We start from the raw sequence: 17062 nt of genomic DNA on the forward strand, positions 1-17062 counted from the left end.
AATCATACTCATGAATACAAATATTTGTGCCGTGCGAGGAATCGAACCCGCGACCATCGGACGTAAAGCGGTGTGCTAGACCGCGAGACCACCGAGGTCGCGAAATAAACTTTAAAAAAAAAAGTAATTCAATTGAGTTTCTTGCCAGTCCTTCTCAATTGGATCTATATACAGAACTGGACGGTAGGGAAAAATTTATAATATAAAAATTTGACATTCATAAGAGGCTAAAATATCCTACATGAATAAATTATTTTTGAATTAAAATTTGCATAAAGTGCTGATTTTTCATTCCACTTGTTATTACTAGTCCTGAAAACAAATCATCATGGATTTCTAGTACAAAAATACGATATTAAAAATGTTGAAGTACTTTCCTGTGTTTATGGTCACGATAGAGAAAAAGTTGTAAAACATTTTGAACCTAAACATAATAGAAATAAGAGTTTATTGTACAGTTTGCACAACTGGAACATAAACAATGGTAACACGTGGCGCATACACGAAAGTTTGTCCACCTGCTGATGTATGGACTCTGAACAGATATTGATTCAAGTGTGTTTAGTAAACCCAATGTGTACAGATAAACAATCTACTTATAAGTATATATACAGCTGATCCGTGCAAATTTTCCGCGTCATTTTTCTGTTATTGCAACATTTTTGCTGCTCCTTTCCTATTGGTCGTAGAGTAATATTATTTAGCACTAGCTGTGCCCGCAGGAAAATAGCCTACGTGTATAAGTTATATTATTGTTTCATTAAAATTCAGTAGTTTATAAAGTAGCTGGCCCGTAAAGGCGACGGATGAAAGGCAACTGTATGCAACTGAAATGCGAATGTTGAGATGGATGTGTGGTGTGACAAGAATGGATAAGATAAAGAATGAATACATTAGAGGAAGTATGAAAGTGGCGCCGGTGTCGGAGAGGTTGAAGAGTAATTGTCTATGGTGGTATGGACATGTAATGCGTAGGAATGAGGATAATATTTTAAGAAAGATGTTACATATGAATGTGGATGGTTACAAACATCCGTCCATTAAACTCACAAACTACCACGTTTAATATGTTGGCGAGATATAGGCTTCCTCGATAAATGGGCTATTCAACATTGAATAAATGTATACTTATATTTAACATATATTTATCTAAATACAAAGTTATTTGCAGCTAAATTATGTATATTATTATATGTATGAAGGTATCCGCAGAAAACCAGCGTCGTGGCACCCCGTCACGACATATGCTGAGGGGAGACCTACTGTGTACTTAATATAAACCAGAATTCAAAATTTAAAAATTATTTAAAATAACTATTTTTTTTCTTTCTAAATTTTCTATAAAAGACGTGACAAAAAGATCGAATGTAACGGCGGTTTATATGTTCGTTGTCTTACCCAGTACTAAGAATAGTAGAAGAAAGAATAAGAAGCGTAATAAAAAAATCATTGGCTGAAGAAATAAACAAGTGAATAAAATAAATTTGTCATTTTATTTATTCAATATCACATCGCTTCCTACTAATGACTAGTTATGATTTGTTCTTAAGATATTCATTTTATCTTTACCAATTGATACTTCTGTATTACTTGGAAAATAAGACTAATAAAAATTTTTGTATGTTGTTAACGAATTCTCAGTAATTCACACGAAAGCAAACTCGTCGGACAGATTACCTAATTATAGTTGATGAAATGATGATTTTGTTATTACTCAATTTTATATTTAATTGTAAGTATATAATAACACTATAATTAAACCAAAAAAACAACTAAATTTATCTTCATATAATTGTCATTTTATTACTTGTACATCTTCACATGTGCTTTTTCCTTAAAAAGCGGGAAAAAACGGAAAGAGTTAATGAATGTCTTATAATTTAAATAAAACGAAAATAAAAAAAGTTAATGAGTGACATGTATATGTTCAGAAGAAAACTATTATAGAATTAGCGCTATGGTAAAATAAAAATTGCCTGCGTATTCTAAATTAAAAAAAATACATTTCCTCTATTATACTCTATGTACATAACTATAATATAACTCTATGTATATAATCCTATAATACATGGGATTATAGTGATTATTTGCTCAGTGTGACACTCCGTAAATTGACGTTAACCACAAAATGAGTTTATTTGCAAGAAAATTGTTCTACAGTTCTCAGTTCATAAAAACTACAAATAGCATTTTTAACATAGTATAAAATAAATTCGTCGCCACTGTTTGTTTGTTTATATCTTTTAAATTGCACAAAATTTTAATGCAGTTTTCAGCAATATATGGAGTCATTCAAGAGGACGGTTCGTATGTATAATACACGCGTGTTATAGTATAGAACAAGCCACTTCAAATATTTTTAATGCATTGTAATAATTAACTTATGTGTGTAACTATTTAGGTTATTCAATAATAAAGTTCCAAAAAATACCTTTGCGTCCTGTTGTGTTTTGTGAGACAACCTTTTGTTCTTCTGTATGATTGCAGAATAGTTGCTCTCGCTCTGAATAGAGAATAATATTTTATGTACATTACAAAAAAATATTTGGAAGTAACGTTTATCCACAGAGTAATATACAGAGTGAAAGCTTTGTCGCATAAATCTAGAGTGGTGATGTAAATTTTTTCGTATTAGGATTGCGGTGAAACTGATAATTTTGTAGTATTTTATATAAACTATATTTTGCTTTATATACAGTATATAGTATATATACATATATAACATTTATTGAGCATATAAATTAATAACGCTATAAAAAAATAGGGGTTGATGATAGAAGGGTGAAAATTTAGGATTGTATGTATTTTTGTATGTTGTATTTTTTTTAAAAAATAAAAGACTAACATTTAGGGGAAAAAAAAATGTCTCCAAAGTTATTTTTAAGGTCAATATATACGTACACATTAGTATTTTTCGTCCTACTCTAATGCTGTTGGCCGCAGCTGGCCTTTACAGTTTCATCGGACGATAGGGGGCGAGTGCACTCCAAACCTGCGGAACGACTTACGGAGCGGCTGAAGGCCAACTCCCGCCTGACTTAAGTATATGACTTTAACCTGAGGTGCTAAGGGTTCGAGCCTCGGCTCATGCCATCGTAATTTCGATCCCCGTTTGATTTGAAACGGGGGATACATATCAGTAAATTTAATTTGTTTTATGGATGACAATGAAATGGTGCACTTGGCTGCGCTAACGGTATACGCTGGCGGGGCACCAGTGGAGGATGATAAGATGAACACGAGGTCAGGTCAGTTAGCCCATCATGGTAGATCAAGAATTTGTCACGACGATTTCCAGGGGGAACCGCGCGGAGGTCAACCTGACCTAATATTCATAATATTAATACTAGATTTAAAGACAAACTTGCTGTCCCCAAGTATCGTTTAGAAAAAGTTAATAGGTCTTTTATGGGAATAGGTATAAAAATTTACAAACCAAAGGATATGTTGGAATTACCCTTAAATAAATTCAAAACATCTGTTAAATCATATTTACTGAGCAAAGCTACTTACTAAACGATTACTTGAATGACGAGTGTGCACGGCATAGTTGTTCATGCACTGAATTTTCATTTAATGTTAGACATAGACACCTATATAAAAATACATTGTAAATAAAATGGCCTATAAAAAAAAAAGTAACTCAATTGAGTTTCTTGCCAGTTCTTCTCAATTGGATCTATATACCGAACTGGACGGTAGGGAAAAAATAAAATTATAATGTAAAAATTTGACGTTCATAAGCGGCCAAAATGTCCTACATGAATAAATGATTTTTGAATTTTGACATGGTACATTGCTAGCAATAAGATCATCAATCCACATTGCTAACAATTTCCCTTTCTCTCCAGTAAATGTAGTAATTAAATATACATATATAAGTACCTAAGTCTCATTACGGGTAAAACCCAGCCACAGTTCGTTGTGGAGCAGTTATTACTTTCCGTGTTCGTGTATATTGTATCTATACATCTATACTTATAAATAAAATTGGAGTGTCTCTTTGTAATATTGAAATAACCGTTTTTTACTACATGCATATGAATATAAATACGGTACATACACCAGAATAACATTTTTTACAATTTTTGTCTGTCTGTCTGTTTGTTCAAGCTAATCTCTGAAATGGCTGTACCGATTTTGACGGGACTTTTTTGGCAGGTAGCTGATGTAATAAGGAGTGACTTAGCGTTAGGCTACTTTTATTTTAGAAAAATATAGTTAAATTCTACGCGGACGAAGTCGCGGACACAGCATGGCATGTATAAAAATAAATAAAGTCGATGTGTTTATTTATAATTTCAAATTAACAGATTCTCAATTTGTTCTTGCGAATTTCTGAAACGGCTGAACCGATTTTTACGGGACTTTCACGCGCTGATAGCTAATGTAATGAGTGACTTAGCCTTAGAATTTAATTTTAGAAATTTATTCCTTACACGGTACAAACTGTTGTGAGTTATTCATGAGTATGACGACGACCTCTTGTTTGACGACCTCGGTAGTCTAGCGGTCTAGCACACCGCTTTACGTCCAATGGTCGGGGGTTCGATTCCTCGCACGGCACTAACATTTATATTCGTGTGTATGATTGTTTGTATCGGTCTGAGTGTTTTCTATGTATAATATGTATGTATTTACGAAAAAAATCTATGTATTTGTATCAGTTATCTAGTACCCATAACACAAGCTTTAGCTAGCTTAACTTGGGTCTAGATGGCGCTGTGTGAATTATCCTGAGATTATTATAGATATACCTACTTATGTTTAAGCGTAAAATATTTTATCTTCCAAGTTCAGTTTGTTTAAATATAAGCCTATCAGTATTGTTACTATTATGATTATTTCTGTTCAAGATAAAGTGATAACATGTTAAAACAATTTACAATGTCGACTACTGTTATATGTATACTTAAATATATTTACATATATACCTAAATATATTTACATAATTACATAGGTATATATGGAAAATTTCGAAGCTATTTTTCTATATAGTTACATGAATAATCAGCGTGCTTTTTGTATTGTTATACTTAAAATATTTAATAAGCATTAACTAAAAATTGTATAATTAATATTAAAAACTCGACTGACTAACTAAAACTTTTATTAACTGATTTAAAAAGCTTTAATTTTAGTTAGTGAGTCAGTCGACTTTCTAATATATATTTATTTTTTTAATTTACCCCGTTATTGTCCATAGACTAAAGGACCACGCCCCTTCCTGCGTTTTATTTATTTTGTCTATTTTCAGACTAGATTATAATATTTAAGTTAATGCAGTTTAATTATTACATCTCTCACACATCTAGACACGCGGTAGCGTGTCAAGATGTGTATTTATAACAATATAAAATATCATTTCTTCTCATAACTTAGGATAATATACTGTAGCCTAAGGTCTGACTTGGCCAATTCTCATACACCAATTATTACTTTCGATTGCTAGTTACTACTAATAATAAAATAGGAACCGACAAGTAACATGTTTAGAACTTGCGAAGGCTACTGTATATTTCGTATATGAAAACTAGCCAAGTTAGACTGTAGGCGACGCACTACGTTATCAAAATATTGTATCTTTTTTTTTTATAAAATTAATTTTATTATTATATGTACGTATATATGCATAAATATACACGATACGTTCGTCATTTTTTAATAAATATATATGAGGGTGCGCACAATATAATTAATATAAATCTACACGTTTTCTACACAATATTGTAGTCGGATTCTTATGATCGCGGTGACGCTCGGTGTCACATATAAAATAAGTGCGTGCTCTCAGTTTGCGAAAATAAGTCGGTGTTTTAGTTCCATCCTTTACAATAGACCTTAGGCTACAGTATATTATCCTAAGTTATAAGAAGAAATGATATTTTATATTGTTATAAATACATTTCAGGACAGACCATTGAACTTGGCACCCATTTAGATCTCATCTCTTTTGTCGTAGTCAACAATCAAGGCATATATCATAATATTAAACTCCGCTATCATTTCACATTTATGTTTTTGATGGGATTCATAATAACAATAAACGTCTACTCATAAGTATTCAAGTGTTTTTTTATTTTTATTAGAGATATTTTTTAATAATAGTGAATCTAGTGAAACTTAGGAATAAAAGGAAATATCTATGGACAACACACACGTGTTGTGTAGTCCCAAGGTAAGCAGATCTTGTGTTCTGGGTACTAGACAACTGATATTTATATAACCAATACATAAATCACCCAGACCAATACAATCTTACTCTGAGTTACATAAAAAATCACATTATACAATTAGGTAAAGCCGAATTAGAGGACTTAACAATACCACAGACAATTGCCAGTATACCAAGCAGTGGTGCAGCAATTATGCTAAACTGCTACTTGTGATACAAGCCTTCCCCAAACCTTTCATTTCACCCAGTTTCTCACCGGTCATTCATACTCGAAATCATACCTAAAACGGTTCTGGATCACCTCGGACGACAAATGCCTAAATATTATATTTATAAAAATTTATATGTTACAATAACGATATCCAAATTGTACTTCTAATAAAATCATAACTTTACAAATCCATTTCAACTCTGCTGAAGTGAGCGTAAACCACAGGCGCAAACGCTGAAGCATCAGAGATTCTCAATTTAAAAAAAAAATACAATCTTACTGGGGCTAAAGGGAATTGTTAGTAATGTGGACTGATGATTTTATTGCTAGCAATGTACCATGTCAGCTTGACCTCCACGCGGTTCCCCCTGGAAACCATCGTGATAAATTCTTGGTGAATTTGTTATGATGGGCTAACTGACCTGGCCTCATGTTCATCTTATCATCCTCCACTGGTGCCCAGCCAGCGTAAACCGTTAGCGCAGGCGGATGCGCCATTCCATTATCAACCATAAAAAAATACAATGATACTCATGAATAAAAATGTTTATAGTGCGAGGAATCGAAACTGCGACCATCGGAATTAGACCGGTGTGCTAAACCGCTAGACCTAAGGTCAAATCTTTATGAATAAAGATGAAGGTTTATTTAAGTTTCAAGAGCACTACGTAATTACAATGTAAGTTATGTACATACACCTATTTTTCATTTCTTACAATCCATCCATACATACATATAAATAAAATTGGAGTGTCTGTTTGTAATATTGAAATAACCGTGGTTTACTACATGCATATGAATATAAATACGGTACATACACCAAAAAACATTATTTTATTTTTTTCTGTCAGTCTGTTCCGGCTATTCATTGAAATGGTTGCATCGATTTTGACGGGACTTTTATTGGCAGATAGCTGATGTAATAAGAAGTAACTTAAGCTACTTTTATTTTAGAAAAATTCTTTTTTTTTACAAAAATAAAGTTAAATTCCACGCGGACGAAGTCGTGGATACAGCTACTAACATACACAATGTAAGGTGACCCTCGAAAGCCAGTCATACAACTCAATAAGGCAGAACGATGGGCTGTTTGCAGGAAATCGACATGTATAGATGTAAAATAGATCTATTACTACTTATTCTTTTTTTTTGTATCCGTATTGTATTTTTAATACTCGTGAACGGGTGCTGCTTGTAGGGACTGGTCTGCTCTAATCACTATGACTGATTTCCTCTTATTAATTGTTTAACCAGTGGGTTATATATTCAATATATTTTTTTCTATTTAAGTATTTAATAGAATTAGTGCTAATTGGTGGTTTGTATTCACACACTTAAACTTAAAAATGTAAAGTAATAATAAAATTATTTAAAAGAGCAACACGCAAGTTTCTTGCTCGTTCTTCTTGTGATGAGACAGCTTTCCGAACGAGCGGTAGATTAAAAAATGTAATGACTATTCAAAAGTGCTTCAATGTAAGTTTATTTGAATAAATGATTTTCTATTCTATTCTATTCTATTCTTAATTTATCTTTTACTCTTTTATTGCTCTTTTATATATGATAGGATGAGCATGAGGCCCATCGTGGTAATCACCAGGAATTTATCACGATGGTTTCTACGGGGAAACGCGAGGTCAACCTGACATGGTACAATGGAATCATTAGTCCATATTACTAACAATAATAAATATTTGTGGTCTCATACATGCTAATAGTAGCACAATTAAACAAAATAATATAGATCCATCAAAATAGTAACTCTTGTTGTAAAGATAGAGTATTTGGAACTTAATATTCTCTGCTTACCCCGCAAGAGTTCAAACTTGAAGCTATATGACACACAGATCGATCAATGACAAACATTTATAGTAAATATAGATAAATGAAGAACATCGCATTTTTTACGATTCGTGATAATATTGTTTACATTGAAAAACCGGATGTGTTCGGTATATTGGGTTAATTGTTATTTTGACATACTTATACGGTCAGATAGTGTCTTATAGATATAACAATATAAACAATAGTGGCTGGATGATTCTAGATTATTCCATTACTGTGGGCAAATATAATACGAGTTTAGAAAAGTCTTAGACCAATTCTCAATTACGGTCTAAATCAGTGATATAGCGATTTAGCAAATCGCTTTATGCTCCAATGGTCGCAGGTTCGATTCCTCGCACGGTGCAAACATCAAAAAAATCTTCAATACATATTAAATATATATAACTCATGACTGACGTAGTGATTTGTCAACGCACAGCTCAAACCACTGGACGGATCGGGCTGAAATTTGGCATGCAGGTAGATGTTATGACGTAGGCATCCGCTAATAAAGGTTTTTGATTAATTCTACCTCCAAAGGGATAAAATAGGGGATGAAAGTTTGTAGGAAACTTTGTCAATTTTAAACTGATCGGACTGAGACTTTGCACAAAGTTACTATGACGTAGGCATCCCCTAAGAAAGGATTTTGATAAATTCCACCCCTAAGGGGATAATGTAACGCGAGCGAAGCCGCGGGAAAAAGCTAGTTATCTATAAAAGGCTCACACAGTTGTTAGTAACCTTGCAGAAATATAATAGTAATGTATACACTAACAAAGGTTTACACAAGGTTTGTAGGTAAAATAGATAGCAGTAACTATTTTCTTCACCGTACAAACTATTGTTTCCATGAGCTAATAATTGAAGCATTTTTTCCTCCTACTCTAATGCTGTTGACCGCAGCTGGACTTATACCTTCATCGGTCGATAGGGGATGAGTGCAGATGGCACTCCAAACCCGCGGAAGGACTTACGGAGCGGCTGAAGGCCAACTCTCACCTGTGGGATACGACATTAGTCTGAGGGCACCGCTAGGGATTCGAACCTTAGCTCAGGCCGTCGTAATTTCGATCCCCGTTTGAATTGGACGGGGGATCGATTGGAGGAATATCACTGAGCCTCAGATTGAAGTTATCACATACTTAACGAGTAATAGAATAGAATAGAAAATCATTTATTCAAATAAACTTAATTTAAGCACTTTTGAACAGTCATAACAATTTGTTTTTTATCTACCACTCGTTCGGAAAGCTGTCTCATCACAAGAAGAACGAGCAAGAAACTTGTGTGTTGCTCTTTTAAATAATCCTAAGTAAGTTTACATTTACAAATCGAAATAACGTTTCGATTTGTAAATGTAAACAAACAAACTACCAACCAGCACTAATTTTTTGGGTCAAATATAAATATACAATAAGATTAAAAAGTGATTACAAGCAGCACTCGTTCACGAACATGGATGAGCCAGTCATCACTGCGCTCGACAATAGTTAAATAGACATTTTATGAGCATGACTCGACCATATCTACAAAAATTATATGGTATATATAATAGAAATAGAAACAGAAACAGAAACAGAAACAGAAACAAGAGGGTTTTTTTTTATGGATGGTAGTGGGATGGTGCACCCGCCTGCGCTAACCGTTTACACTGGGCATCAGTGGAGGATGATAAGATGAGCATGAGGTCAGGTCAGTTAGCCCATCGTGACAAATTCACCATGAATTTATCAGGATGGTTTCCAGGGGGAACCGCGTGGAGGTCAACCTGACATGGTACATTGGTAGCAATACCGACATGAGGGTTATGTCTACCTACTTCTTTTTCCTGTGGTAAAAAGCATACAATAAATATAGTTTACTTAGTCGTACGTAGTGTAAATTGGCATAAACGTATACTGCAGTATAAACATAAAAAAAAACCACAAAAGAGGTCGTTTCAAATCCGCTAATGAATATACCAATCACGCCACTGAATTGTGCGACATTACTTGTCATTTATAATCTGTCGATCTTTTATTACCTATTGTTTTTATTTTAATCCGCTATGATTATAATAAAATTCTGTATTTTCATAACAAATAAGTATCGTACCATCTGAATAAATTACATTGTTAGTGTCATAACAGATACATCGTATATTTACAAGCAAAGTAAATACAAGTAATGATAAGATTATAGCGTTGTATAATGTCGAAACAAACTCATTACAAGATAACACAATAATATAGTTAATCACGATTTGATAATGACAAGGATAATCCTAACATCTCTAATGCACAGGATTACACAAGTACAACAGAGAGCAAGCCTGCGCACTGGCTCGTCACGTCCATCTAGATCACCACTTTTACGTTTCATTATCAGATTACTTTGACGACCTCGGTGCTCTAGCGATGTAGCACACTGCTTTATGTCCGATGGTCGCGGGTTTGATTCCTCGCACGGCACAAACATTTGTATTCATAAGTATGATTGTTTGTATCGGTCTGGGTATTTTCTATGTATAATATGTATGTATTTACGAAAAAAATTTATATGTATATGTATCAGTTGTCTAGGACCCATAACACAAGCTTTAGCTAGCTTAACTTGGGTCTAGATGGCGCTGTGTGAATTGTCCTGAGATTATTATTATTATTATTACCGCAGTCCACTGCTGGATATAGGCTTCTCAAAAGACACGCCATTGGGCACGATCGTTAGCATTTCTTGTCCAGTCTTTACGTATTTTTTTATTGGGAGGTCTGGTTGTCAGTTGCTAAGACCTGTATAGATCTATTGTGCTCGCCCTTATTCAAAATTCGCTAGCTAGACCCGTGAGGGACAAGAATTGAAGGATATTCTTAGGAGCGATGTTTTTATCTCCTTAGGATTGAGTGTATACTTTACAAAGGAGATATTTCGGTTATGACCTACGTATGTCGTCGCTTTACTTAACTGCTGGAGGGTCTAAGCTACGTTTGGCAATTCGCGGTCTCCACTCTGGAACACGTCTACATCAGCGAGCATCAGTTCTGCGACAGATAAGACCAGTCCACTGTCTTTTCAACTTGCATATACATAGCGCTATTATCTTTATGTAAAATAATATAAACCTTACGGCCAAATGCGGGATAGTGGATAAGTTAAGTGGACTGTATGGAATTAAAATGGGTGCACAGTACGTGCACGACTGTAGAGCGGGTGTATTCTTGCACAGCTGCTGCACTCGATGAATACTAAGTTTAACAGACATGTCCAAAATCAAAGTTCTTTATTTTAATGTCAATATATTATAGTAATTAATTTAAAGCAGGACGAGCTGTCGCCATTCGGTCTTAACTGTTAGCAGATGAGGTTGGGCCACCTCAATTTCCATACTTGCGGGAAAGGGATGAGGATATGGGTAATAATACCATACCACTCGATGTTTATAAATGGCGTGAACACCATATATTGTTGTTTTACCTTATTGCTTTAATAATATTATTTATTAGCGAAGCAAATAGAGGCAGTATAATGAATAATAATGATTCTCCAAGAAAACTATTATTATAAACGTTGAATAAACAATGTACTTGTTTACAATATAATACGAAGAACCATATAATAGGACGCTACAATGATATTAGTCAAAAGATAAGGATGCCTCCCCGCATCCTCTCACAGAGAAAGAAGGGAGAGATTTTTCTTTCTTAAGGATGATAATGGAATGGTGCACCCGTCTGCGCTAATGAGGCATGAAGTCAAGTATATTTATATCTTTAGATCTAAAACTGAATCTGTAGCGCATCAGAGATGTTTGCAGCAGCGCGGGTAGCTGTTCAAAACATAATGCGCAATAGAGCTGCATCACTGATGTCGAGAATTCAGGGGCAAACAGCATCCTAACAACTATTGCAAATATATCAGATTGCTTCTGGACGTGGACACAGATATATGAATTAAGTGTGCAAATATATAGAAAATCATTTATTCAAATAAACTTACATTGAAGCACTTTTGAATAGTCATTACATTTTTTTAATCTACCTCTCGTTCGGAAAGCTGTCTCACACAAGTCTCTGTCACAAGAAGAACACAGATATATGAAATAATTTTATTATATCATTTTTAAGTTTAAGTGTGTGAATACAAACCACCAATTAGCACTAATTCAATTAAATACTCAAAAAGAAAAAATATAGAATACATAACCAACTGGTTAAACAATTAATAAGAGGAAATCAGTCATAGTGTAATAATGTAGTAAAACTATTTATGACTGGAAAAATGTATATTATTATGGAAGACTGTAGAGAGTGAAGTGACGTATTATATAATGTTGTTTTTATAGTTTTGATTATAGAATACAAGAAAACTTTAAATATATTAATATCAAGAAAATATAAATATATTAGTTTCTCAACAATGTCTCTGTATATTATAATTTACTAACATAGTTTATAAGTTGTTCACTAATACAATATGGATGTAAACCGAATTAAATAAATAAAACCGTAATATCGGTAGCCTAGTTATCATGTTTCGATACAATGATCACAGATTTAAGTTCTCCATAATGAGCACTCTCCGATAAGCTTTCTCTCTGTATTCACACTCTGTGACAGGTTAGGCCTACGTGACGTGGTTGTGAAATTACCCGGTTTTAGGGTAATCCTTCTATATCTGGCAATTAATAATAACGGAATTAAAATTAAACAGCTATATTTGAACTTTGTATTTTGCTTATGGATTAATAATGTAATTATTAGGCGTTATCCAATGATAATTCGTGTCTATGCTTTTTAACCACAATATAGGTCGTAAAATATGTATTGTTTATGATATGTCACAAGTCACATGTTGTGTTTTAAGTAGGTATCTAAGTATTGGAGATCTTTCCTTTGACAGCCTCGGAGGTCTAGCAGTTTAGCACACTGCTTTACTTCCGATGGTGGCGAGTTCAATTCCTCGCACGGTACAAATATTTGTATTCATGAGTATGACTGTAACGGTCTGGGTGTCAAGCTACTGCTACTAACTGATATGAATTTTTGTAGAATTTTAGTAGAAGAAATGTATTTTTTTTTGTAAATACATAAATATTGTACATAGGAAACACCCAGACCGGTCCAAATAACTAAACTCATGAATACATAAATACTACCCGGGCCTTCAAATACATTAATAGATATATATGTTGCAGTAAACAGTTGATAAATAAAAAAAAATTACTTTAATTTGAAATTCGTACCCGCCGCAGTCGGTGCCGCCGCTCCAGGTTCTCGAGCCTCCTCTCCATCTGCGTCAGCTTATTCCTGAAATCATCTGCTATACAGCGGCATAAGCTCAACGATTCTCCAAATATTCGCATTTTGCATTTCAGCTCTTCAAAATCTGTGCGAAATCTGGAAAAGAGAGGTATTCATTTACACGAATAATAATAATAATAATCTCGATCATAATAATAATAAGAACCTCGTGAAAGCCGAAACTGAGAAAAATAGAAAATACTCGATCTGTAAGGGGTGATGTCCACCGAAATCATTCCAATCGTCATATCGGTGAACGGTCTTATCCCAACCAGTCTGGAGCAACATCTCAGACGGTTGGGATTCCGAGGCGGCTCATTCCCGGGAAAGAAGCAGGTTTCTCTCCCTGGGGCCCTGAACCCCGGCTGACTGTGCTCCTGCCTAGATCTCCTCTCCCCAAGAGGGGAGATGAGAATTTTTGGAAAAGAAAAAAAATAATAATAGACAATTCACACAGCGCCAGCTTGTGTTAAAGCTTGTGTTACGGGTACTATGAGTACTAGATAACTGATACAAGTACACAGAAATCACCCAGACCGATACAAACAATCATACTCATGAATACAAATGTTTCTGCCGTGTGATGAATCGAACCCGCGACCATCGGACGTAAAGCGGTGTGCTAGACCGTTAGACCACCGAGATCGTCACGAATTCTAAATTCTAAATTCTAAATATCTTTATTCATGTAGGTCTATTACAGACTCTTATGATATGTCAAATCTACCGTAAATGGTATAACAAACCCGCTTGTTACGGGTACAAACCTAAAATCCATACAACTACCTACTTGTAGTTACACAAATCGGCATGAATACAGCGGTTGCTCTTGGAAGGTATGTTCCAATACTTACCAACAGTTGATGACTCAAAAGAGCGACGTCCAAGAAGTACAAAGGAAGGAGAACAAAGGAACGCGAATAGGTTAATGTAGCTATAAGTTGAATCAATCGCGATTCCTAATTGTAATTCTTTTTCTTTATCGATTCCTCAAGACTGAGGGTCGTGACCAGGAATGCTTCTTCCAACCAAAACTCTCCAGGCATTTATCTTGTGCTAAGTGGACCACTGACTGTATATTTCCTTTGACGGCCTCGCACCGGATCAGTCCAAGGTGCTGGTGCCCTACCTCTGCCCATTCTTCCGTTCACTTCTTACCGTCGTCCGTCTAATTGTAATTAGAAGTAATAAATATTTAATTGAATTTATTTTGTCTTTTAAAATCCCATCACCGTCAGAAATTAATGGATTATTTTTAATTGATGATAATGAAATGGTACACTACCTTATGCAAAGGTTAACGCTGACGAGGTATCAGTATAGGAAGATAGGAACTTATAGCCGGTCGAGACAAATTCATCAGGAATTATTAATATGGTTTCTATGTGAAACCGCGTGGAGGTCATCCTGACATGGTACATTGCTAGTAATGGGTTCATTAGTCCACATTACTAACTTCTTTTTACCCCTTCGTTTCTATAAAGACACAAGGATAAAAAGAAGTAAGAACTCAAAAAGTACCCTGGAAAGTTATTTACACCACAAATTCAATAATACTACTATATAGTTACACTCAGTAGGTATGTGGAGGGAGGGGGTATTTTTTTTTATGTATGCTAATGGAATTGTGCGCTTGCGCTAACGGTTTACGCTGGCGGGGCACCAGTGATAGAAATAGAAATAATCTTTATTCAAATAAACTTAATACAAGCATTTTTGAATAGTCACATTTTTGTTATTCTACCGCTCATTCGGAATGCAGACTCACACAAGAAGAAAGAGTAAGAAACTTGTTTGACGCTCTTTTAAATAAATGTTTCAATTAGATGTATATTAACAAGGATTAGGCAAGCGATTAACATAGAAACCGTTACGCACTTACCAGTGGAAGATGATAAGATGTACACGAGATCGCGTTACGTCGTGACAAATTCACTAAGATTTATTGTGATACTTTTTAGGGGAGACCGCGTGGAGGTGGTTGACCTCATGGTACAGATGTAGCCAGTGGCCTCTTGGATGTTACCCACTCCACGTGGTCGTTGTTATCGACTGAATTTGCATTCGGAATGTCAGGGAGAAAAAAATTACTTCAAAAGTTACCCATTTATTTTGCATGTTTCTTTTTATATTACTGTACTTTGTGTGTGGAACACACGGAAACTTTTAACGGAAATAAAAGTTTTATCTATCTATCTATAGTTAGAAGTAATATCAACGAAGTCCTCCAGAATGGTTGTAACGTAACACACGTTAGAAACGAAGTGGTCTCGGACAGTGCGGTTTCAGAGGAGCGTCCTCCCGCGTACACTCAGATTGTGGAATGAACTACCTGCCGAGGTTTTCTCACGAGACTACAGCATGGGGTTTTTCACGCGCATGTGACATCTCTGGTGTCTCAGGCGTCCATAGGCTACGGATATTAACCATCAGATGGGCCGTATGCTTGCTTGCCACCATAGTAGTATAAATAAATAATAATGTATTTACCGTGAAATGGATGATGAAAGAGATGTATTGGATACAGATGTACTGGTGGTTGAATTGGTTGGTGACAAGATCGAACCCTCTGCAGCTAGCCGTCGTACCCTGGCGTGCTCTTGCTGCCCCATCGCGCTTCCTTGATCTTCACTTGACGTTGATGTGTCTTATGAAACAAATTTTCCACGACTTTTTAATGTATCATAATGGAATCGTCAAGCTGGTATCACCATTGGCGATCACCACTGGCTGCACCATTCTATAAATCTCTAAAAACAATTTCCTTCCAGTTTCACTTCGAGTTTTAGCTTGTTAGCCAAACATTAGCAGGAGAACACGTAAAAATATAAAAGAAGTATGGAGATTTTAATAGCTAGGATTATATTACTTACCTGTATATATATGTATTTTGGCTTTGGAACTGAACAAATGTCTTTTCATTTTTGGTGAATGTAAAAAATTTAGTTAAAAAAAACGGAGATTTGTTAGCTCTCAAATGTCGCGTCGGTTTGACAAGAATTTAGACAGTTATGAAGTAGGTAGGTACATATATGTCGGTAAATATGTAATTGTCAAATTGAAAATCTGCAACATATCTAATAATTAGTACCATATAAAAGTAATTTCAGATGGTATAGTCCTAAACTATTCACTTTAGAGTAATACCTACATTATTATAACTCCGTTTAGTAGAGTAACAATTTATTTTATTTAAAACATAATCGTTGATTGTGTTTCGTTTAAAATGTTTCTAATATATTTGTAAGTTGGTGGAATTTAATTTAATGGAATAAAGAGTAAATGTAATGACTGAATCTTTATGAATTTAGTGAAATTAACAGCGCCATCTAGTTTATTTTTGTAATAATTTAATTTTATGAAACAGCGCCATCTAGTATACTTTTGTAATAATTCTTTCGTCTTTGCTTTTTGTTAATTTAGCATACAAATGTTAACTACAATTGAATTTACAGCACTGCTTAAGCACCTTAATAATTTGACTATTGCTCGCTAGATGGCACTAAATATGAAATTGCAGGCAGTTTTCAGAATTTATATATTGAATATAAAAATATATTATAACAATAC

General features: G+C 34.5%; 1 protein-coding gene across 1 annotated transcript; it reads right to left on the reverse strand.

Moving 5' to 3' along the window:
* Window positions 1-1803: 1803 nt before the first annotated feature.
* LOC131842310 (uncharacterized) lies at window positions 1804-16475 on the reverse strand. Its single transcript, XM_059190849.1, has 5 exons — window positions 16366-16475; window positions 15983-16139; window positions 13435-13588; window positions 2432-2503; window positions 1804-1833 (listed from the first exon to the last, which is right to left on the reverse strand). The coding sequence occupies exons 1-5, from the start codon at window positions 16412-16414 to the stop codon at window positions 1804-1806; spliced, it is 462 nt and encodes a 153-aa protein (XP_059046832.1). The 5' UTR covers window positions 16415-16475.
* Between the last annotated feature and the right edge of the window lie 587 nt (window positions 16476-17062).

This window comes from Achroia grisella, unplaced genomic scaffold, assembly GCF_030625045.1.
Source record: "Achroia grisella isolate CSIRO2021 unplaced genomic scaffold, CSIRO_AGI_Agris_v1 utg2156, whole genome shotgun sequence".
NCBI lineage: Eukaryota > Metazoa > Arthropoda > Insecta > Lepidoptera > Pyralidae > Achroia > Achroia grisella.

Excerpts from the sequence above, each read along its gene's own strand:
- LOC131842310 (XM_059190849.1), bottom strand. The coding sequence starts at position 16,414 with ATGAAAAGACATTTGTTCAGTTCCAAAGCCAAAATACATATATATACA. Across the intron at positions 2,504-13,434 it reads GGCGGCACCGACTGCGGCGG|AGCGAGAGCAACTATTCTGC; the intron begins GTACGAATTTCA and ends TTCTCTATTCAG. Across the intron at positions 1,834-2,431 it reads AAACACAACAGGACGCAAAG|GAAAAAGCACATGTGAAGAT; the intron begins GTATTTTTTGGA and ends CCGCTTTTTAAG.